The 24,524-nt window shown below is 53.1% G+C and overlaps 1 protein-coding gene across 2 annotated transcripts in view; it reads right to left on the bottom strand.

Moving 5' to 3' along the window:
• Positions 1-2,006: 2,006 nt before the first annotated feature.
• The window catches only part of PRDM11 (PR/SET domain 11), a gene marked incomplete at its 3' end in the record, with an annotated part of 43,944 nt that continues 21,426 nt past the window's right edge, over positions 2,007-24,524 (bottom strand). Inside the window, exons 5-7 of one of the 2 annotated variants that reach the window (XM_081100364.1) lie at positions 9,399-9,586; positions 5,268-5,894; positions 2,007-4,171 (exon numbers count right to left, since the gene is read on the bottom strand). In XM_081100364.1, the coding sequence (XP_080956490.1) occupies positions 2,007-4,171; positions 5,268-5,894; positions 9,399-9,586 (2,980 nt within the window). Of the gene's footprint in view, positions 4,172-5,267; positions 5,895-9,398; positions 9,587-15,476; positions 17,656-20,564; positions 20,987-24,524 lie in introns of those variants that run through there. The other variant, XM_081100365.1, reaches the window with a different exon arrangement.

Below are 24,524 nucleotides of genomic sequence, written 5' to 3'. Positions count from 1 at the left end.
GAGGCCTGGCAGTGGGACCGTCAGAGAAAACCAGGTTTTGTTTTTTGTTTTACCATGCTACATCACTGTTGGAACAAACAAACAAAAAGTTTCAAAAATAATATATAATATATATAATATATTTATGTAATGAAAAGCTATCAACTAGCAGCAATGATTCTAAAGTTATCTTAGCACCAAGACCATGGGGGTGGGGGATGGGACCTGTGGGGGGTGAAGGGACTGGCAGGGCAGGAAGGGGGAGTGACATGTTCAGTGTTGATGACGTTTCTACTATGTTCGCTACGGTGGCATGAGGCCTCAGAGGCAAGATCAACCAGAAGGGAGGGAGCCACCACAGTTTTATAATGTCTGAGCCAAGCTGGTCGGGGACCCTGGGGCCAGAGCACATGATCCTTTGCTCACCCTCTTCCAGCTGAGAGGGGTGGCTCCCTAATGACCACAGACGGTGCGGATCTTCCTCCCTCCCCCAAATATGACCTGCACCCATGATACGGGATCTCTGCATATCAAATATGCATAAACCAAGTGTGGAAACATGAACAGAAGTTTCTTCTAACAGCTCACACACATTGAAAAAACAAAACAAAACTCCCTTGCGAGGTATACTGGTAGTTAAATGAATGAAAGAGCATTGATCTGACTCCTCTAGCTTAAACCACTACTTGCCCCAGGGAGTAGGCAAGTGGCTACTTCTAAAGCTTATATCGTGGTTGGTTGTGTGTGTGTGTGTGTGTGTGTGTGTGTGTGTGTGTGTGTAGGCTGATGCCTTTGAGAGTCCTATCTTTCCCCTTGCTTATTCCTTTCTCCTAGGACATCTCTACCCTGTTCAAAAATGGAAGTGTTCACAGGCATAGATGCATCACCCAGGTTCCCACTACCTTCCTGCCAGGGGGTAGGGCTGGTTATCAGCCTGTTGCAGAAAAAGGACTAAATCTCTAGAGACTCTCATTTGCATAATCCAGGGCCCAACTTGCATTGACATGTCCTGCCACGGAACTCTGGCAGGCATTTCTTGATTATTAAAGGAAAAAAATACCCCTCCCCCCATTATACGATTATAAAGATAGAGTATAAATAATTTATGTAAATTGAATACATATTTTTCATTTTACTTATTTTTAGCCAATAAATCGCTGCCCTTTGGGGTCTGGATTTCTCGGCTCTTCATTTCTCCAGCAGCCCTGGATCTGAATGGAATCAGATTATTTTATCCCACACTATTTAAAAACAGGAATGCAAAACGGGCATCCCCTCTTCCTTCCCCAGGATTTCAAGCTCGGTTGTCAGGCAATTTTGCCTTCAGTATTACAGGAAATAAGGATCCAGGGGGTCTGGAAGGAGGGAATGAACAACCCAGGGACGGGATTGGCGACAGAGGTGGGGAGTAGTGGGTGTCACAGTTTGACCAACGCATGTTTCTAAGACAGTGAAGAAAAGAGTAAAAATCTCTCCAGCTGAAGTCAGGTGGGAGAGAAAGTCAAAACACCTGATCCAGATACACAACCCGCCCTTATCCCAAATCAGAGATCGGACTCAGCCGGACCAGCATGTCAACACAGAGGCTGAGAAACCCCACCATAAAACCAAACAAGAAAAGGCAAGAACATAAACCCCAACCCAAGCCCCTCACCCACCCAGACAAGAACACGGACGACACGAGTTACCTAAAGGTGATGACAGAGACCCGTCATTTTAGCTTATGCTGTTGGCTGGCCGGTAGGTGGGAACACGTGTGGCCCCAGCACATGCGTCTGTGAGTGAAAATGAGTTGCCACGGATGTTGCAGCTGCCAAATGTTGTAGACAAGAGTCAGTTTCTGACATTATTCCTTTCTGAAAGTTCCCAGTAGCTTCTGGTGGATGTGTCACCTTGGTTTTTAAAAATTTTTCAGTGTGGGTTTTTAATATATATAATATAATATATATTTATATAATATATCAAAGCTTGTGAGTATAGATTAAAAAAATATTCAACAGCTTAGTGACCTCTGTGACACCGGTTCCCTAAATGTCCGGGTAAAACTCCGCTCCGTGGTCCACGGTCTGCAGCACCGGCTTCTGTTCCAGCGCAGACATCCGGCTGAGGACCTCGGCGGACAGAGAGTAGGTGTTGCCAGACTTCTCCTCAAACCAGCTGTCCAGGGCTCGCTTGGCGTCAAAGTTGGCAATGGGCGGGCCGTTGACTGCGATGGTCAACAGGTCGCTGAGCTGCTCCAGGGTCAGGCGGGAGCGGTGGTTCTTGCGAACTCGCTGCAGGGCATTTCGGCCTTTCTCGCAGCAAGCGGTGGAAGTGGGGAGGACCTTGAGGACCTGGATGATCTTGTTCAAGAGCGGAAACCTCTGTCTGTATTTGCAGATGTGGCCGATCAGGTCCTTGAAACCATTTTTGGTATAGTAATCAGCCTTGAGTTCTCGCCACTCCATCAACAGACTCCCCCGGGGGTCCAGCCCTTCCCGACAGATGTCTCGGGAAAAGGTCGGGATAGCCTCCAGGTGATCAAATATCTGAATCATATCCTCCTTGCCATAGCTCACGAGCTCCTCGCTGTTCCTGGGCCAGGCGGCGAGGTCGAACACCTGGCAGGCCTTCACAAAGATCCGGCTGCGCGAGTCGAATCTCTGAGCCAGGATCACTTGGGTCTTCTGGCAGATCTTCTCCCTGATGGACTGGAACTTGGCTTCAGCCACCCTGAGGTTCTTCATGGCGATCCCATTGAAACTCTCCCGGAAATTCTCCTCGAACTCCTGCAGGTATTCCCCGGGGCAGTCGGCCAGTCGGCTGATCTCCTGGATGGCCTCCTCGATCTTGTCATCCACCTGGGACACCAGGAGGTACTGGCCCTGAAAGACGTAGGCCAGGCGTGAGAGCACAGCGATCACGTCCAGGAGGAAGTAGATGAGCTTCATGGACTGGTAGTCCATGAGGAACTGCAGCAGGGCCAGCGCGATGGCCGAGGCGTCCGCCCGCTGGGTCTGGCTGCTGACGTCCTTGAGGTGGGCCACCACCTCCAGGTAGTCCTTGATGAGGGCGTTGAGGACATTCTGCTCGCCGATGATCCACCTCACGGCCCGGATGTCGCCCAGGAACTCCGTCTCCTCACAGAGGGTAGAGGCCGTGCACCGCAGCTCGCACATGAGTCGCGGCGAGTACCGGTAGAAACTCAGCAGCTGCTTCAGGTTGTTCTCCAGCTCCTCCAGACAGGGGAGCTCCTTCCCACTGATGGCATCCAGGATTTCTAGGTGGGGCCGGTGCACCATGAAGGGCAGGCACAGCAGCCAGGGCAGCGTCTTGCGGATCGTCATGAACATGCTGGCACGCAGGCTGGCTGTGATGTTGGCCCCGTCTATGCCCAAGCCAACGGTTGGCTTCTCATCCTGCAACCGGATACCCAAGGCAGAAAAGGCTCGATCAAGCGCCTGGAGATAGCTCTCTGTGCTGGAGAACCCCAGTTCCTGCAGGGACAGGAACTCTGTGGCCGGGGGGCCATCGCTGCTGGTGTATTGGACGTAGACAGCCACCGTGTCGGCCAGCAGGTCATCGCTCTGCCCATCCAGGATGATGCTGAGGCAAGGTGACTGGCGGATGCGCTCCACCAGGTCTTCCCGCAGTGCCCGGGCGATGTGATGGATGAGGATCTGGCAGTCTCCCTCATTCATGTACTGGTCCACCACCTTGAGCTCGCACTTCCTCAGCAGCTCAGCCAGGGGCCGGAAGTCCAGGTAGGGCCTGCCCTCGAGAGCCAGGTGGTAGGCGGTGTTGAAGAGCAGGGTCATGTTGCGGCACATCTCCTCCGTCTTCTCGGGGTGCATGCGGAGTTTGTACAGCTGCAGGCACTTCTTGTGCAGGTTGCTCTGGCTGTGCAGTTTGATGGTGTGGATCTTGAACTGCTTGGAGCCGATGATGAAGGCCGAGGTGCGGGAGGACTGCACCGTGTACTGGCGGCAGACGTGGCACCACATCTCGTTGAGGGTTGGGGAGTACCGCAGGAACCAGAACTTCTTCAGCCACTCCTGCTTAAAGCGCCGGATTCGGCGCCCGGTGGCAGACGACATCTTGGAGGGCTCATCGGCGGCAGTCATCATATCGTTGGAGACCGATTCATCTGCCGAATCGACCTCCTGGTCATCGTCCTCCATGATGGCGGGGCCGGAGACCATGCTCTCGGAGGCTGGAAGACAAATGGGAAAGAAACCTTTACACGTGTGGGGGAAAACATAGACGTTTCTAAAATGAACAGGAAGCACTGCCCAAAAGGAAGGTGCCACACCATGTGAAACATAAGCCAATTCCTACAACGGACTGAAGCCCAGCCAGAAAGTATTTAGCAGCACTCTGGCTATCCATGTGTGGCTTTCCCTCTTTGTGGATTATCCGCGGTGGTCACCACGCTCCAGGCTTCCTGCCCTCGCCCTCCACTAGTGGGCACTCAAGGAACTTCCATGTTTGGTATCAACTGACCAGCAGGACCAGAGGAAGAAGCATATCAAACACCCTTAAGTCAGAGAGCGAGGACATGGGGCTCCTTTGTCCCACCACTAAGGTGGTCAGGGGTGGCGTGCTACCCTCAAATGGGGGCAGCTTTGGCATGGCCCCCGGCTATTTCAGGACCGGAGCACAGATGCGTGCTTTGAATATCTGAAGCACCTCATTCTGAGCTAAGAGATGTGGTTCAAATAGAAAGTGCTGTGTCAATACTCTAAGCTGCAGATGTGTACTGAAAACCCTCCTTGTCAACCAGCTCCAAGACATCCAGGCAGCCACAGAGAAGGGCAGGAGCATGCAGCTGAACGCCCGGGACCCAGGTCCTTCCAAGACCCCAGGCAGGGAGATGGGACCATGTGGCAGAGCAGCAAGTCGGGAAGAGAAGAATGAGGTGAGCTCCTGGGCTGAGGTCGGGAGAGCCAGGAGCTCTCCCAGACAGGACTGGGCAGAGAGAAGGACTGGGTTTAGAAGTTGGGCTGTGGGGGTCAGACACCACCAGGACCACCAGAGAAAGGCAACGGTTCAAGAACACAGCACACACCCCTTCTGCAGCGGAATGTCCTTTATTGACGAGAATACAGGGCAAGACATGGAGCACCCACAGGAGCTGCAAAGTGACCTGTCAGTGGGGGGCACCTGAGGGCGCGGGCTGTGGCCAGAGCTCACCTCCGAGTCACACGCCTTAGGTTTCCCGGAAGGTGGCTCCCGCAGAGCACCTGCCACCCTCATACTGCCCACCGTGTGCTCTTCCCTCCGACACCATCTCACCCACACCGACTTACCTGCAGGGTCTGAGAACTCTGGGAGCTCCAGTACCTGTGCTGGCAATACGGGGGGCTCAGGAAGCTTCCCAGACTTAAGCATGTCTAGTTCTGCCTGGAGTTCCCGAACCTTCTTCTTTAGGCGAATACAATTAGGACAAAAGGAGGTGGTGGGTAGCTCATGCGGGTCGGACGCAAGGGAGGCCTCGGCAGGACTGTCGGCCTTGAATGATGAAGGCTCCTCTTCTTCATCATCCAATGGGCCTGGCTCCGTGGAAGCCCCTTGGGGGGTTTTCCAGTCCCCCTCCCCCTGGGTCCGGCTGACATTCTGCACGCCACGAGACATGGTCATTGCACACTGACTGTAGGCATCGCCCTGGTATTTGGGGACTTTCCTGATGACCAGCGAGGTGCTCAGGGCCAGCTGGCGGGCTTCCACCTTTGCAGTTTCCAGTGAGGCCTCCAACACATCCTTGAAAATGAGGTCAATTTTCTTCTTCTTGGACTGGGGGTGCACGTCCCCCTCGTCAAAACCACGCTTGTAGGAACTTTTTCCCTGTTTCAACACAGGGAGGTGAATGGGACCCCTCAGGTCCTCTAGGTCATCCAGAGCCTGCTCAGACTTCTCCCTCTGTAACCGCTTCTCTCCTAGGAAGGAAAACCAGGGTGTGAGGAAGTGGGGAAAAGCCCCAAGTGGAGAAACAGGCAGAAAACAATGCAGGCCTTCAGTTAGGAAGTCGTTTGACACATCCCTCTGGGTCTGGCCTCGTGGGGGCAGGTGTGACAAAAAGGGAGAGGCGATGGCTCAGTAGATCATGGGATCATAGGACCCAAAAAAGCAGAGAAGTCTTTAAAGAGACAGTTTCAATGGAGTCTTATGTAGAAAAATGCTATGGCGGGAGGTAGTTGGAAGGTACTTGCCTCCTGCTCGGTCAAATGAATGGGTGGTGACATTCCTGAGAGCTAAGTGAGGATGGATTCCCCACCCCTCCAGGCGTCTGGTCCAGTCCTAGCAATTAGAAGACGGCTGCTTCGACTTGGTAAAAGGTACACACGAAATACCAGAGTCCCACTCCTTCCTCCTCCCTCACACTCTGAAGTCAGCCCACTTAGGGCAAAGTCCGCCTAGAGCAACTGTCCTTTCCATTTCTCCCAGTGGTCGGCAAACTAGCAGTATGTGAGAAAGCCTGCCGGCTGAGGCAGGAAGACAATGCAAGAGGGGCCACCTTCAGTGGCTGCAGCTCCAAGCTGACAGCCTCCAGCAAGGTAAAGAACCACATGGCCACGCTGACCCAAAAGCATCCTCAAAATATAGCTGTTTCCTTCCCTGGCAATACAAACAATGCTTTCTTTTCTCTTTCTTCCTATCATGTAAATGACTTAACAAATCCTTGGTGAACTCCCCAGCAATGAATTATTTTAGCCAGATTTTCACAATGGCTGGCACAGTTCCATAAACTGCTACAGAAGTACGAACGCTGCCTGGGGGGGGACAGTGCTAAGTGGGGAGTCCTCAGAAGATCCTGACAGCAGCCTGTGGAGCTAGGAAATCCTAAAGGCTTCCTAGATCAGGGGCGGGCCCTGGGAGATGTGACTGAGCAAAGACTTAACCTGCTCATATGTTGTAATTCAGCTGCTGAGAGCTGCATTTTTGAAAGACCTCGGAGGGAAGGCCAAAGGATCTCTGTGCAAACCAGAGCCACGCTGTGACCAAGCCTCGGCTTCCCACAGCCGGCATGGGGTGCTGTGCCCAGGCCCGCGTGTGACTCCAGATTTCCTACAGGTAACAGCACAAAAGCAAGTAACCTATTCAGGAAGCTCCTTTTCTGTCCTCATGTAAATGCTTAGGGCATGATCTCACGTCCAAGGCTTCTGATTCTCAGGCGCTCCCCACAGCCTGCATTTCTATAACAGCTGGGGGACAGAAAGTGTGAAGATGAAGAGAAGTTTTTAAAAATGCAATATATTTGTGCAGATTATATGTGACGCTTGCTCATTCAGAATCTCTAAACGACAAGGCCACCCTCCCTGTTTCTCGCGGACGGATCAGGCAGCAAACAGCTGAGGACGCCTAGAGGTCAAGACTACCCATCACCAGGGATTCCTCATGCTACTCTGCTCAGAGACAAGGTCATTCAAATGTGCTAAGATGAGCAGGAGGCCTCTTTGGACTAAAGGCTTCTATGGGTCAAAAAAGACCTTTAAGCGTCATGAAATTGATTCTAACACCACCATAAAACATGGGAAAAACACCATGACTCAAATCAATGACTCAAAGTCGATCAAACAACATGAATTCTTTAAATACATACATTAGATGCTCCTATTCTTAAAAGATAACCACAAAGAAAGCATTTCTACGTGCTTCAGGAAGCAGTTCTTGGCACCAACTAATGTCCCTATTTGATAAGGACAAATAATTCATGCTCTGGCCTTTATCAGGGCTCCAGCCTCCAATTACAAAGAGGCCTCCTTCCAAGTAAGACCTTAAGGGATTGAGCATGGGGATCTCCCTTCCAGAGCAGGACTTGCATACAGATCTAAGACACCGCTACCCATTTCCAGTGTCTGCCAACACTATAGAGACACAACATCTAAAGGCCACTGAGATCCACAACTGCTCACAAGGACTTCAGGACCTACCTCCTGCCTTGGCCCTGCCCCACCGTGGCTTTCAGTTTCCTTCCTGTTTCCTACTTCTTGGCCTGGCCAGGAATAGACATTCCCTCCTCTTGTATCTTCACATGTCTAGGTGCATCTCATGTCCAGTCTGCCTGCCAGGCTCCTTGAACCACCCCTGAAAGCTCACTCCCTTCTCTGAGCACTCCCCTGGGGTCTCGGGGCTCTCTGAGGATGATGCAGCTTGAAGTGCTTTGGAGAAGACCCGGGGGGAAAGGGACATGACAAATCCAGAAGAATTCAAAAAGATTATGGCCAGAGGATGGAACCTGTGTCCTCAGACATGACTTCTCTTGATTTCCTCCTCTTTGGTGGCATGATTCTTCTGGAGACTTCTTGTTGTCTTCCTTCGTTTCTTCTTTTATCCATTCAACAAAGATTGAGCACCTACTATGCATCAGATGCTTTTACACGAGGCGCCTCCAGAGGTCAAATGGAAACCATGGCGATCTCATTGTGGAAAAATGCCTTACCAGCTGAAATCAGCATGTGCCCAACCCCTGGATCCGAAGAAGACAAGAGATGAGTATGTCTATTGGGTCTCTTCTCACTCCCATCCAATCACCAGATACCTTTTACCAAGTCAGGCAGCCGCTGGGCACTCAATGTCCACAGTCTGCTTTGCTGTGTTTTGTTTTTAAAGGTAGCTTAATTTCAGTGGGCCACTCCTACCCCCTCTCATCTTCTCTACTCATGTTCCAAATGGAGCTTTATTTCCAAAAAGTAGGTTGGTCAGGGGGGTGGGGGGTAACTAGTTTTGCCTGGCAGTTCATATAGCATCATAGGTTAGGGCTCAGAGCCTCAACTCTAACAGATAGAGTTAGAAACCCAGCTCTGCCCTTCCTAGCCATAGGACCCTGGGTGAGTCGCTATATTTATTTGATGCTCAGTTTTGCCATTTGTAAGATGGGGATACTAATCCACATGAATCATTAGTTTTAAAAGTCTCCAACTGAGGGCTTACAACGGTCAAGGTAGACATTGTTCTAAATGTGTTCTAACCAGCTAATTCTCTCAGTACAGGTTCAGGTAGGCGCTCCTGTTGTCCTGACTTCATGGGACATGATGGAACACATGCTTAGCACATATCAAGTCCTTAGTAAATTTACGTATTACTGCAGCAGTGGCAGTTTATAACATCTTTCCATCACTTTGAGGGGGAAATAGGATTGCTTTTGATTAAATGTATGTGCTTGGCTGTGGAGACTTGCCTCTCTCCATGATACTCTGAAATGTATAATAAGACATTCACATGGAATAGGGTTTCTGGGACGGTTTCTCATGGAGGATACGTGGTACCCACACCCCTGCCCAGAGCTGCTGCTCAGCCCTGGACCACCTGTTTGTCCTCTGGGTCTCCCCATTGCCGTATTTCCCATCGGTTTTCTTAGGACGCTTCTAGAGAAGCATTCCTGGCCTCCCATGGGGCCTGGTGGCATGGGCATGGCCCTCACCTAGAGGGTGGGCACTCACCTCTGGTCAGATTGCGATGGATGGTTTCCTGGGACATGCTGTGCAGGCGCTTCATATAGTCCTCACTGTACCAGACCCGCAGCCACTCCCCGGGCCGGATGTCCCGGCAGGCCCGGAAGTAGATGTGCTCGCTGTGCTGAAACGCCAGCAGGTTCTGCTCCCTCTCCTCCCTGGAGATGATCACGTACCTGGGGGTGAGGAGGACAGGTGAGAATGCATGAGCCTCTCCTTGTGAGTGCCTGCTGGTGTTGGGCAGTGACAATGGTTAAAAGTCCACCAACATCTGGACTTACGCAAAACCCTACAGGGCAGCTGCCCTCCCGAGGAAAGGCAGGCCAGCTAGAGTCCATCCCTGGTCTCGATTTCACTGTTTTATGTGACCTTGAGCAAGTCTCTGAAACTTTAAAATCTCTGTTTTCTGAGACTGGACATGACACCTATCCTGCCTTCATCCCAGGTTCTTCTAAATATAAGATCCAACACTGGGTAAAAAGGTGATTGAAAAACTGACAGATCACCTACTTTTCACTAACTTTTAACCACAGGGGTCCCCCAGAGTGGGTCCTTGGACAGTTTTCCGTATTTCACAAAATCTAGCAGAAATAACTCATGAGACAAGGGTGCCCAAGAGATCAATTAATAAATGCTAAAGATTAAAATCGTTAAAATTTGGGGGGAAGGGGGTCCAGTGGGGACAGAAGAGGAAGGTAAGGACAGGCTAGCAACCACTGGCTAACTGAAGTTATTTTAAGGTAAGGAAACTGAGGCTCAGAGAGGCTAAGTGACTTGCCTAAGGTGGAAGAGCTAATAAATGGGAGATGGAGCTGTGAGGTCTATTCCCAGGAGAACTCATCGCTCTGATGTGGGCAGGTAAATCACCCAGTCAGCAAGCCCAGGTAACCTTTAAAGCTCTGCCGAACCCTCAGAATCTATGGTCCTCACCCATCCCCCCTGAAATGACAGTCCTAACAGCCAACCTGCGACCTCACTCACCTCCAAAAGGTGAGATGACACATCTGCAGAGAGGTGGACATGTACAGACCAAAAGGGCAAGAGGAAATTATTTGGAGTTTGAGGGTTCTGGGTTACACCAGCATCTAGGAAATTTGTAGTCAAAAATAAATGCTTTTCCCTTAGGTTATGATTTGTCTCAAAAGCCAGGGAAGAAACCAAAGTCTGTCTAACTGACATGATGCAAAGAATTACATTTGGGGCAATCCAGGAAACAATAATTCACAGAAAAATCCAAATGGAAAACGAATGCATGAAAAATATTCAGCATCAGTAGTAAGAAATGCAAAGTAGCACATTGTCTCATTGGCACAGATTTTTGTTTCATTAATCGTCACCCAAGGATATTCTTCCATTTCTTTTAGAGTTGAAGGGACAGAGGAGAGGGAGAGAGAGGGAGAGGGGAAGGGAGAGGGAGAGGGACAGGGACAGGGAAATTAATGTGAGAGAGACACATGGATTGGTTGACTCCCACACGCACCCTGACTGGGGCCGGGGAATGAACCTGAAACTCAGGTACGTGCCCTTGACTGGGACCCTTTGGTGCACAGGCCAATGCTCCAACCACTAGCAACGCTGTCCACGGCAGCACACATTTTTTTTTCTTAATGATAATATCTGTATTGGTAAAGGTGGCAAGAAAAGTGTCTCTATACTGATGGTGGTGAATAAACTGGCACAACCCTTTGGGAAACAACTGACAATATGGACTCAACAAGAATTTGTACCCCCATGTTCACAGCAGCGCTATTCACAATAGTCAAAAGGTGGAAGCAGCCCAGGTGTCCATTAATGGATGAATTAGATTAAAAAGTGTGTTATATACACACATGAAATATTATTCAGCCATAAAAAGGAAGGAGATTCTGACATATGCTACATGAGTGAACCTTTAATGGCACACGCTAAGTCAGCGGTTCTCAACCTGTGGGTCGCGACCCCTTTGGAGGTCGAATGACCCTTTCACAGGGGTCGCCTAAGACCATCAGAAAACACATATATAACTACATATTGTTTTTGTGATTAATCACTATGCTTTAATTATGTTCAATTTATAACAATGAAATTGGGGGTCACCACAACATGAGGAACTGTATTAAAGGGTCGCGGCATTAGGAAGGTTGGGAACCACTGTGCTAAGTGAAATAAGCTGGTCTCAAAACAGCAAATACTGTATGATTCCGTTCATATGAATGGTCAAATTCACAGAGGCAGAAAGTAGAATGATGGTTGCTGGGAGGAAGGGAGCAGGGGCTTGGGGGGTAGGTATAGGGGCGCAGTGTTGAATGGGGATAAAGTTTCTGCCTGGGAAGATGAAAAGAGCTCTGGAGATGGATGGTGGTGATGGTTGCACAATAATGGGAATGTGCTTAATGCCAATGAACTGTATACTTATGTGTATTTCGTCAAAATTCTTGAAAAGTTAAAAAACAACAGTAACGTGCAGACCAAATATGCAAACTGCATTCCACCACGCTGTCTGTGTATTGTTTATTATAGTGCAAAAGCAAAAACATCCAAATGTCTAATACTAGAGAAATGACTTAATAAACCATGGTGTATTCATATAATGGAATGTTACTCATCTGGAGAGAAATGTTTTCGAAGGGTCTTTTATGACACGGGAAATGGTCCTCATACAACGGAGAGTGAGCAATAAGTAGGTCTGAAAGCTATTTACTCGATGGTTCCAGCATGCTTTGAAAACAAGCCCCAGTAAACCTGAAGGAAATATACCAAAGTTTTAAGGGTGATTATCCATTATAGGTGGATCTACTTCTTTGTAATTTTCTGTACTTCCTGAGTCTTCCTTAGTAAGCTATTATTACTGTTACTCCCACTCCCAACCCCTAAAAACAGAGATGATGTACAAGAATGCCGATGCCAGTGTGGGTGGCAGGGGTGGCAGTTGTGGCGCCAGCAGCATTGCGCATCTACATTCACGATGTCCGGGCATAGCACCCTTTGAGTCCATCCAGCCCCTTCCCATCTGGACAGTCCCCTGAGCAGTCTGCTCTGCTCTGCTCTGCTCAGCCCTGGAGTACGCCGTGACCTGATGAGGGGGACCACTCAGGTCCAGGAACCAACCCACTGTGGCAACAGGATGTCACACAGACCCCAGGGGGGCGGGGAAGAGGACACCAGCTTTGGCTGCCTTGCCCATTTGAGAGAAGCGAGTCAGAGCTCCACCTGGAGCGTGCAGGATTTAAGGCGCTTAGATCCCAGAACTTGCTTTTGTCTAGGATCTTAGCCTTAACGCATCTGTGTTCTCATCAACATCCATTCAGGGAGCGTGGGTCTCCCTGAACTGTGGAGACAACACCATGACCTTCGTGACACCCAGCCATGTCATTATTAACAAAGATCTCAGGGAAAAGAGAAATCTCTACAGATTCATCCTTCCCAGTCTCAACTCTCCAATTGCAGGAGTCTACTTTTCTCCATATCTGAGATGTCTTCTGAGTATGCAAAATATTTCCCAGTCCCCAACTTAACACGAGTCTTGAATTTGACATCAAAAATTAATCAGCCTTGCGGTTAGCATGGAACAGAACTGAAGTAGACTCAAATGTTCCTCCTCCCAGAAAGAGAAGGCAAACCATTCATTCACCTTTTTCCTCACAGGAATCACTTGCATCACAGAGCACAAGGAAAGAATAGTCTCTTTTTTCAGTTTCTAAATAGCCATCAAGCTCTAAAGACTGGAATTATTTTTCCCTGCACCCAACTTTAAGAGAAAAAGAGATGAAGACCACCTAAGTTTCAGGGATTTCTTCTAAAGAGCAACTTCTGAAGTCAGAACACTTAGAAAAATTCAAGTCAATTTCTCTTTCCACCTCCTGGTGTTCTCCTACCCAACAAGAAATCAATATTTAGGAAGAGAATCCCAAATCTTTGTATCCATCACAACGTGGCTTCAAAGACAGATCAGAATTTGTTCAGCATGTGGTTGCATTTGGCTGTTTTGAAACTCAGCATTTGAAATATGATATATATACTAGAGGCCCGATGCATGAAATTCGTGCAAGGGGCTTGGCCCTTGCAGCCCCTCACAGCCCCGGCTTCATCCGGAAGGTCACCCGGACGGTCGTTCTGCTGTTCAGTCTAATTAGCATATAAGCTCTTTATTATATAGGATAACAACTCTTAGTGAATCATAACAACTCATTCCCCTGAGATGTTTATGCTACGTGATTTCTGAGGTCAAGCTAAGTGGAGCCAGCTAAGTCTCAACATCAATCACTGCACCTCAATCAGGTCTCACCCTTGTATTTATTTCACAGTAACACCCGATGGCTTGATCCACTCCCAGAACCCTCCTGTCCCCACACGACAACCCCTTTATGAACAACCTTGCCCGTCCCATTCCATGGCCACAGGTGAGCGAGAGCCCTCCAGGGAGTGAAAATCTATTTGTTGAGTCCCCAGGTCACCACCTTATTGGAAAGAAGGCACAGAGTATGTCAGGAGGGGGTGGGAAATGCCTAACAGACTGCTCTGCAGATGTCAGTGCTCATTTGATAGCTTTCCAATCAAAGACAACCAATTGGGGACCTTAGAAGAAATCGAAGGGGTGGGTGGTATGCGGGGGGTGGGGGGGTCGGTGTTCTGGACTAAACCTTTCATGATGAGAATGGATTATTTGTATCCCAACCTCCTCGCTGACTTTGGGTACAGGATAGATGGGCACTAAGTCCACACTTCTCAGACCTCACTCACTGTGTTTTATCAAGGGCACTAAATTTTCTAGCTGGGTCAGGAAACTACTAGTTCTAACTCAAGAGAGAAAATAACCCACAGGACACCCACTGTGTTGGAAGGGACAGGCGAGGGCCAGGCTCAGACACTCCTGCTCAGTGGGTATGTCTCCAATGGCGAGGAAGCTGCACTGGTCACGGAGGCAGGAATGGGAAAAGAATAACCAAGGAGAGGTCGGACTATGTGTGCTCCTACATGCACTTAGGTCTCTGGGCTGGGAGGGTCTTTGGATCACACATCCACCCACCAGATGGTCACTCGGCCTCTGACAAAACACCACCCAGCCAGCCCTTGGCATGGCTGGAAGCCTTGGACTCTTAGAAGCTGAAATTGACTGCCCACTCATTTCCATTTCACTTCCCTGTTTTGACAGGCTAGTCCCATAGTCCCCTCTGAAGCCAAGAAAAAGAAACTGGAAAAGTATCCACCGAAAGTTGACCCGTCTTTTAATCTCTGTCCCCTTTGCCTCCAACTGGACCCTTTCCCTCCTCAGGTCCAGAGGGAGAGGTGCCTGTCACTGTTTAGTGCCTTGACCTTGGTGGGAAGGACCCCAGGCATCTTTCACAGCATCTTTGCATCCCCTGGAAATCAGGTTATTTGATTTCATGGCCATGCATTTTGGCCAAGAATGGCAAAGAATGGCCTAGATTCCAATGGAACCTTCCAGAAAGGGGATGCATCCTTGGTCAGGACCTGGGGATTTTCTGCTTGGGAGAGTCTCTCTGTGCCATTGGCACTAAGCCAAGGCAATACATGTCCGGAGGCCCCTGTCCTGCTGAGGAGGCCCCAAACAGGAGCCAGAGGAAGCCAAATCGCTCCTTTGAGGAGCCTCAGATCTAGGTGGGCAGAGCCTTGCCTGTGACAGACAGATCCGGGATGAACGGGGAGGTATCCAAACAGAGCTCAGCCTTAGGGGGTGCCTGGGCTCCAGGGCAAATGGACAGCCCCTGACCCTTCTGGAGTCTCTGTCTAGAAATGGTGTTTTTACAGAACCACTAACTTACTTTTGGGGAACGAATGGTAAAATTCATTTAGCAACATCTCACTTTTGATGTGCGTAGAAATTAAATGTAGCTGAACAGTTTCCTCCTTCAGCCCTTCCGTTCCTTTCCTTTCCTCCAAGGGCCTCACATGGTTGTGGATACGGGGCACCTGAGAGCAGTGGGACCTGGGAAATGCCAGGGGCACCTGAGCCTTCTCGCCAGCAGGCTTTCCCGTGGTCATCTAACCCCTGCTTTGGGGGCCTGGAGGTTTTCACAGGAAGCAAAGAAAGAGAATACACACCAAAGAAAGATCCTGGAGCCTGGGTGTGTTCCAAGTGTGAGATCAATTTCTTTTTATTGCCATCTTAACAAAAATACTCGGAAAGGCAATCTTTGATTCCAGCATCGGAGGGCAGGGCAATGCCAGGCAATAATCAAGCCACTGGGCTGTCACAGGGGAGTGTTCAGTTTGGGGAAGCAGGGACCCCAACTGAACCAGAGAACGGGGAGATGGAGCTGAGGCCACGAGGACACTGCACTTGCCCTCCATTCTCCCTACAAGGGACAAAGCGTGGCCTGGGTGTAGAAGCAGCACTCCAGGAACGGCCCGGCAGGCACTGGGCACGGCAGTCCTCCCAGCCCCACTATGGCTCTAGCGGGCAGGCATGGGAGGGTGAAGGGCTGGGGGCTGAGAGTTTCTGCCAGGGTCAGTCTTAGGCCAAGGAGCAAAGAGCCGAGTTGCACCCATGTCAGAGCTAAGCTTGCATCTGCCACCCCCCATGTCCCTTCCTAACTCTAAGACCTTGGCTCTCTCCCCAGACTCCAAAACAAAACATGAAGCTACAGATATGTGTAACTGATGCGTATGCAGCCCAAGCAAGCAGAGGCAAGGCATGCTGGCACCTGGAACAGACAGGAGCTCTTCTGAGCTTTGGGCTTTGGGTACTTTTAGAAGCCAGAGGAGGGGTTTCCTTCTGGATCCCGAGACTTGCCCCCGCTCCCCCCACCCCCCGGCCACTGGCGAGGTGAGTAAACTCACCTCCTAAATGCTGCTGCCACCCGCCTTCCACTCACACCCAGGAGAGCTGAGGCAGGGGCAGGCAAAAAGCAACACCTCTCTCATCCAGATCTGGCCCCCGACAGAGGAGCTGGGAACATCCACAGACCTGGCTTCCAGTCCTGCCCGCCACCAACTGCAGTGTCATTTGTTGTCTATGAAATGCGGATGATGATGGCAATCGTGAGGATAATAATACCCGACCGGGACCGGGCCGCCACCCGGCTGCCCTGAGAACCCAGAGAGCGCACACCTGCAGGCGCGGGAGAAGCATCCAGTGCTCTCCCTACGAACGCCAGGTCATCTTCTTCCCGACGCCACCCCCTGCTCCCCACTCCACAAACGGCAAGCACAGCAGCTGAGCACACGCACACAGGAGGGCAAGCGAAGGCCAAGGCAGGGGTGCCACCCACCAGGGTCAGAGCCCTGGGGGAGGGAGGACAGACCCCTCCTGGAAGGGCTGGGCCCCACCCGCCCATTCTCAGGCCTCGCTTCCTCTGAAAGCAGCAGAATCAGGGCCTGGGAGGCTGACACAGCCCTGAGGATGGAAAGTGGGGTTCCATTCAGATGCTCCCCACATTTGTTCCCCCTTCCCTGCCGGCCTGCTGCCATGAGGCGCAGACCAAGAGGAGGCTGCCCTCCAGGCCAAGCAAGCATCAAGCAGGGAGCTTTTCCTGCATCTTGAGCATCTGCCAGAGATGAGAGAGGAGGCTGCGTACATGCTCGGTCAGAGCATAGGGTGCCAGCCTGCCCTCGGTGAGGAGATGACATCCCCCCAAATCCTACAAGGGTCATCAGACCTGGACATAAGAGACCGGCTCCTGTCTCAAGGCCAGACACCCTTCCTCCATTTCTCTTCCTCTTAGTGCAGACTGGCCAGGTTAGAAATTGTGCTTTCTCTTCCGAGACCTGGTAGTCCGTGCAGGGGTGGGTGCTGGGGGAGCCTGTGGGGGCTCCAGCGGGGGAGCCTCGGCCTGGAGTGCAGAGCCTGTGGGCGCTGCTTCATCAGGTCCCCGCTGAGATGCCTGAACCGTATCCCGGATCTCTGTCAGCGTCTGGCACATCTGACTGACGCGACTGGTCAGCTCGGCCATGGCCTGGCTGATGACGTGCATGCTGTTGGCCATGTCCCTGTGCACGGTCACCAGGTCCTGGCAGAATTGCTGGAACATCTCAGTCTGCTGGGCGTGGGCGTGGAGGAGCTGCCAGTCAAGGCCCGTTCTGGGCGGGCTGGGGTGTGGCCGAGGGGTCCTGCAGGAGGCCTGGGCCTGGGGCGAAGGTCGGGGCAGGGTCTCTGGCTTAGGGCCCACGGTCTCAGATTGGTCTGAGGAGGAGGAGGAGCGGAGCAGGGTGGGCCTGGCCAGACGGGCCTCTTCTTCCCGTGACTGCGGCAGGGACGCCCGCATAGCCTGCCTTGAGGGCCCGGGTGTCTCCTCATCTTCATCATCTTGGGGAATAGAAACAAACAAGGGCAAACAATTACATCAGGGAGAAAGGGGGCAGCCCTGGGCTTGGACCCACCCCCCAAGTTACCTTAGCATCCCCCTCCCCTGTCACCACCCAGCCTAGCTCGGCACATGCCCACTGCCTGCCCACCCACAGAAAAACACCTGCTGCCCAAAGCCCTGAGGTAAGCGGGCAGGAACTGCCGAAGAGGAATGAGCATGAGCAGTGCCCGGTCTCTTTCTTTCACAGGAACAGCGAGTCTAGTGCGGGAGAGCCCAGGTCAGGGGACGTGGCGCGACCCCGGCGTCACTGACAGCATGTCAGCCTGATCGCCCTCTCCATCTCTCTGTGACTCAGTTTCTGCAAAGCAAAGAGAGCCACTCCTCTTGTTTATCTCCTCAACCCCTTGCCCGCCTAGCAGGGTTGTTAAGAAGACTACACAGAGAACAGACGCAAAGGTGCTTGGCAAAGATGACAGGGACACGCGCTTGCCAAAAGGTACTAGATGCCGCTCTGAGTCCCAGCCTCCATGAGGCCATTTCTGAGTTGTTTGGGGCCACCTTGTGGCCTTGCTGGAATCTGCAACTTTCAGTCACGCGGGGAGCGGGGAGGGGAATATTGACAAGCTGGAGAAGGGAGGCAAGGAATGGCGCCAGAACAGACAAGCCCAGAAAGTGCCGAGCAGGACATCTCCCTCTGCAACCAGCCCCGACGCCCCCCTGGGCCACTCCAGGCAGGCTACCCGGACAGACATACCCCTCCTGCCAGGAGTCTGATGGCACACAGGGACCGTCAGCCAGCCAGCCGGCCAGTCACAGGGAGGGGCCCAGCCCCTGCACATACAGGCCTCGGCTTTCTTGTGATCAGGTTATAAGCTGGTTCCCGTGGCAGGAATAAAAATATACAGGCTGACCCTGCTGACAGGCACACCTGTACCTGAGGGGCTGAATTCAGAACCACTCCCAGAGGAGGTGATGGGAGGACAGACAGACTCATCTTGCCCCTGGCCGGATGCCTCCCCAGGGCCCTGGGGTCTCTCTTGGGCCAGCACAGTAAGAGCAGTGCCTCCCTGCCTCTCTCGGTGGGACAGCAGCCATCCCCCTGGAATCAGGCCACCGTTCTGGGAGGCAGGGTTGGAAGGAGCAGGCAGGGCTGAGGTGGTGCTGCCCCCTCCCTTCCAGGGCCCCATTCCACCGAGCCCTGGCCAAGTGCTGTAACAGCTGGTGGACTGGTGGGGAAGGAGGGGGGGTGGGGGCTGGCCCAGCCTGCAGTGGAGGGTCCCGGGCCCCCTGCCCAGCCCAGTTCACATTTGGTAACCTCATTACCTTCCCTCTTGAGGAGACAGAGGGGTGAACAGGGCAGGATTTAGGCAACAAACTTAACGGGTGCAGGGCCCCTTCTTTTTCTCATAATTGGATGGAATTGTCCTGGAATTTAACAAAACACTGACACCCAGGGAGCTGGCAGATCCGGGCTGGAGTCCTGGTTCTGGGGACCCCCCTGAGCTCAGATGCCTCCTCATCTGGGAAACGAGGAAGTTAGACTCGGTCTCCACGTTCCTTCTCAGCCCTAAAAATCTGAGTCTGAACGGCCACCTGTCAGGAGCCCCAGCCAAACAGGAAATTAGCAGATCCCAATAGCAAGGGGCCTGGGAAGGGAAGGCCGGGTCTGTGAACCGCCCTCCGGTGGGCTGGCCGGCTTCTCCTGCCCTGCTCGTCTCTCAGAGGCCAGATGGCCTCCAGTTACGACTATAAGTTGAAGAACTGAAGGGGGTGCAGCTCCAGCACAGAAGGGCCTCGATTGCTCCCCCTTCTGGTGAGCCCCAGCTAGAAACACACAGGGCTGGGCCAGGAGACACAACACCCAGCCCCTGGAGTCAAAGTCTGTCCTGAGACACAGGAAGCAGAAGGGAGAGAGGGAAACACATGCTGAGGGGGGGAAGGGACACGAGGGTGGTGTGGACTCAGAGGGGACCCACTGAGCACAGAGGCAGGGATCCTAGGGGAGCCTCAGGGCGGGCAGCAAGAGGCAGAGTGCAGAGAGAAGTGGGAGAAGGCAGAAAATAACACAGAAATAGAGACGTTAGGAACAGACAGAGAGGGGGCTGATCTTTCCATGGCCTGGGCCCTGAAGACTTGGCTGGCTTCCTCTCACACCCCCTCCCCCTCTCCTGCTCCACTGGGCTTCCCTGGCTCTTCTCTGTTCCTGGAACGTGCCAAGCGCCTTCCTGATGCGGGGCCTTGTACATGCTGTTCTCCGCCTGTGAGGCACTCCCCTCCCCTCTGCGCCCCACGCAGTCATCGGCCTGGTTAACTCTTGCTCATCCTTTGCATCTCAGTGCGCTGTCCCTCCTGGGAGCCCTCCCCAGCCCCTGGTGGAGAGCCTGTTCCACCCCACTTACTCTCAGACAGGCTGCTACATCATTTGCAGGGCCAAGTGCAACATGAAAACGCAGGGCGCCATGTTCAAAAACTATTATGAGTTTTGGGAAGGGAACAGCAGAGCATTTAACTCAGCTCGGAGCCCCGGTTACAAGTGATGGCAAGGGTCACACACCCATGAAGTCAGCCCTCAGGACTCCTTGTACTGGTCCCTCGATCCCTTGTTACAAATTTCCTTGTGCGATTATTTACTTAAAGTTTGTCTATTCCCACGAGTCTAGGAACTCCCCGAGAGCAGGACCGGTGTAGATTTTATACACAACTCCTGGCGCAGTGTTCAGGAAATATTCTAGAATGAATGAACGGAAAGGGGTGGAGAAGACAGAGTGGGACGAGGAGGGAAGAGTGGAAAGATGGGCGAATCAGAGGGGGACAGAAGAGAGGAGTAGGCAAGTGAGTGGGAAACCGCCGAGGAGGGGCCTAGGGAGCAGGCGGGAGGAGCCTGGGGAGGGGAGACGGTGGTACTCACAGCTGGTCGACGGGCTGTCGGTGCCATCCAGTTCTGCCCTGGGGAAGCTGTGCCCGGAACGGGCCGAGAGCAGCGCTGACTCGATGGCCCGCTCGTGGGCAGTGAGCACAATGGCAGGGCCCCGGCCCCCGGCCCCGGGGCCTGACAGGGACTGCTGCATGAAGGCCAGCTTGTCCTTGGTCCTCCGTTTCATGTCATCCCATCTGTGCTTAATGTCCTTGACGGAGCGGGGAACCTGGCTCACGGAGGTGATTTTCCGAGCTATGCCTTCCCAAATCTTGTCCCTGTCGGCATGGGACAGCCGCATGGTCTCCCTCCCAAAGAGAACAGCTTCATGGTGGGTCACCTCGGTGACCAGAATGTCCAGCTCCTCCTTGGAGAACTTGGGCTTCCGCTTACGATCGGCCAGGGGTGCCACATTCCTTGGGTGCAATATCCCACAAAGCACAATTGGGTAAATGACTGTCAGCGTGGGCGGTCCTCCTCCTTCCTAATGCCGGCCCCCAGCTGGGGAGCCAGGAGGCACCTGGGCGCCCTCTCCAGCTCACCATCACTACACCCTCCTCCTACCGAGAGGTCCTCGCGCTACTCCTCGGAAGGAGGGGAGCCACACGGCGCACGCAGGTGGGAGCGCTGGGCTGAGCCCACCTCTGGTTCCGGCCTTACCTCTCAGCTGTGCCGCCAGAGCAGTCACTCAGCCCTTCCCAGCCCACTCTCCCCATCCGGAAAGGGAGTAACAACCGCACCAACCGAGGGGATTCTTCCGAGGGGGCAAAGGCACTGGGGTGTACGAGAGCTCTAAAGCCCTGAACAGGAAGAGAGGATGCCTATAGGGGTTAGGATTAGGCCACTGCTTCTATGCATGGCTGGCAGGAAGAATAATTAAACAGGGCAACTATTCACAGAGGCCTTTCATGGTCTGTGGCCTTGCTGGTGATGCTCGGAATTAGGGTACGGTCACAGAGAGCTTATTCTGTCCCATGGCTCTCTGCCCCGTCCCCTGCACCCAAGTCCCCACTAGGTCCCCACGCCCCTCCCACTGGAGCGCTGGCTGGCAGCTGCTCCTTTTGGATGTAGGCGCCTGTGGCTTTCTGGCAGCTCATGGATAGGATGTGTGGAGCCCATGAGCACCCACTGGATGGTGAGTTCCATTTCAATGGAGACCAGGAGTGACCTTGGCTTCTATCTGCATAGAGCAGCCAGGGGCCCTGGGCAAGGGGACAGCATGGCCCCTCCCCCTTCTGGCCTGGCACCTGCTCTGGCTTTGAACTCAGTCTCCACCGTGTGGTTCTGTCTGCCCTTTAACTAGTGCCAAAAGGTCCATCCCAACACAAGAACTCGGGGTACGGAGGGAGACCTGGAACCCGATTCACTTCTCCGACTGCTGCCGAAGCTTCAACGAGAGGCCAGGAGCACAAAGACCCCTGAGGCCGGGCCTTGCCCTTGGACAGACCTGGGACTAGAGGCCCAGTCTCCTCTGCAAACTGTTTCTGTAAAACAAGGGTGGTGCATCTAGTGCCACCTCCCAGGGCTGCCAGAAGGATTGCATGCAGGGAGTTTCCATCTCAACGCTGTTGGCATTTGGGGCAGAAATTTTCTTTGTTAGTGGGGGAGGGGCGCCCTGGGCGGTACAGGAGGTTAATCAGCATCTGTGGCTTCTGCCCAAGAGAACTGAGCAGCATCCACCCTAGAGTTGTGACAGCCAAACATGCCTGAAGGGACTGCCAATACCCCAGGGGCCAAATAGCCCACCGATTTCATGACTGCAGAGCGCCTAGCACAGGGCTGCCATAGAGTCAGTGCTCACCAGGCGGGTGCCCATTCTCCTCCCGGCCCACTGCGTATTTGAAGAAACTCCATTTGATCCTCAGAAGACCCGAGGCAGGGACAGTGCACCTGACGGTGTCTGCAAACGGGAAAGCTGCACAGACGGCAGCTGCACGCTAAGGGAGAAGGAAGTTCCCAGGATGAACTGGCTTCCCCCTCCAACTACCACCAGAGGGGCATCTCCCTGACAACGACCACACACCGAGCCCCACCGACTCCTGGAGCCTTCAATGCGATGAGGACCCCACAGTGGTGACTACCCTGGTGTATCTTGGATCAGAAGGAGGCCTGGAGCAGAAACAGGACAAATCCCACCCCGCACGGTAGCGGCGGCAGAAGCCGCCCACAGGGCTCAGGAAGCCATGCTGCTGTGCACAAGCAGGAAGAACACTAGCCCACAAGTCCAGGGTCAGCCACTGACCCCATGACCTTGTTCTGCCACTGACCACATGACCTTGCCTTGCTCTGGGCCTCAGTTTACCCAGGAAGCATGAAGACTGGTATAGAGCTGTGGTTCTCAACATTAGTGGCGCATCAGAATTACCACGGAGAGCTTTAAAGAACATCGGTGCCCTGGGCTCCATCCCAGCCCAAGTAAGTCAGACTCTCTGGGGGGCCAGGTGATCATTCACTTAGCTCAGATGATGAACCCTGCTTTGGAATTGTGGTAAAGCCTCATTCCCCAGCTGCAAGGCCAGAGATGGGTGGGAAAGTGGGACAGAATCAGCTCCCCCCGACAAAATGTCTGAAGTGACGGTGCAGGAAGGCTTGAACCAGACTGTGTCAGACACACTCTCCTTCGCTCGCCGGCAGCCCCTACAGCAACAGGGGCAGGAGCACAGGCCAGGGGCCCGCGCCAGACAGCCATCTGATGGCTCAGCGGGCGTGTGGTCCCACTGCTATGCCTTTGCTCACCGTGCCTTCAAACAAAAGCCCGGCCCCTTCGAAGGCTCAGTTCAAAGGCCCCTCCTCTTTCATCTGGGCCCCGCAGCATATGGTTTCAGAAAGAGCAGTTTTCATGGTGGAAGGTGTGTCCTGGGAGGGCAGGGCGCCTGGTACAGGCTCTGGCTCCCTGTAGGTGCTCAGGAATGGGCGGTAAGTTGCATGTGCAGAGCTGACTGCACCCAGTGGTCGGGGAGAGGAAGTCAGGAGGGTGGGTTGCCTTCCTGGAGCCACTTTCAGGGCATGGCTGAGGCTCAGGTGGGAGCACAGGGGCGCAGTGAAGCCACAGAGAGGGGACTGGAGACAATGTCACACCCTCCCCACCTCAAACCCATTACTCCTCATTTGCTTGGAAAGTCTCATTGTTTGAGTACAGCAAACTTCCTCTTAGGAAGTCCCTAACTGCCCTTCCTCCAAGCACACTCTCAGGCCCCAGTCTCCACAAGTTACAGAATTGCAGATGCCCAGAGGGCCCCATCCATCGTGTGGCTGTGGCCTGGGTCCAGCTATCCGAGGCCTCCCTTCCCTCCCAACCCAGATCCAAACCTCCATCACCACTCCCAAGTCCCAGAGAGAGGCCACCAAAAGGGCAACAAGGCAAGTCAGACCTTCCACACCCTCCCACAGACCCCCCGGGTGGGGCCCTGGCACACAGCACAGACCAGCAGCACAGAACCCAAAGGGGAGCCTTCAGAGTTCCAGCTCAGCTCAGCCGCCTCTGGGCGACCCTGGCCAGTCGCCTGCTCTCCTTGGCTGGCCATAAAGGATCCTTCTGGCGCAAACTTCTGTCCCAAACACCGGACCACAGTAAAACCACTCTTGGAAGTACTCATGCCTGGGATTCAAGCACGATTGAAAACTGCCGGAAGCCTCCTTCTCCATGGAGCCATTGAGACAACTGCGGTGGCTGCCCTGGGTGAGTCCTGCACCGCTCCAGCAGGATCTGCCCTCAGAGAGGCAGTGCAGCCCTGGGTGGAGGGAATGCGGCCAGGAGCCAGGGGCCTGGGTACGCCAGACCCCATCTCTAGGGGTCCCTGTATCCCACCTGTCTGGCCACAGGCCTCCTCCAGAGCCCCCTGATGGAAGACTGGGGGAACTAGAGGGTCGCCTAGAGCTAGACACATCTCAAACCCTGCAAACAGCAGTCCAGGTGCCTTTGAGGGTCCCCACCACTGGAAACCCCACAGGCCC

This window comes from Myotis nattereri (genome assembly GCF_964212035.1).
Source record: "Myotis nattereri genome assembly, chromosome: 9".
In the NCBI taxonomy this organism is placed as follows: Eukaryota; Metazoa; Chordata; class Mammalia; order Chiroptera; family Vespertilionidae; genus Myotis; species Myotis nattereri.
The sequence above is the reverse complement of the archived record's forward strand: the minus strand, read 5'-3'. Positions and strand labels throughout refer to the sequence as shown.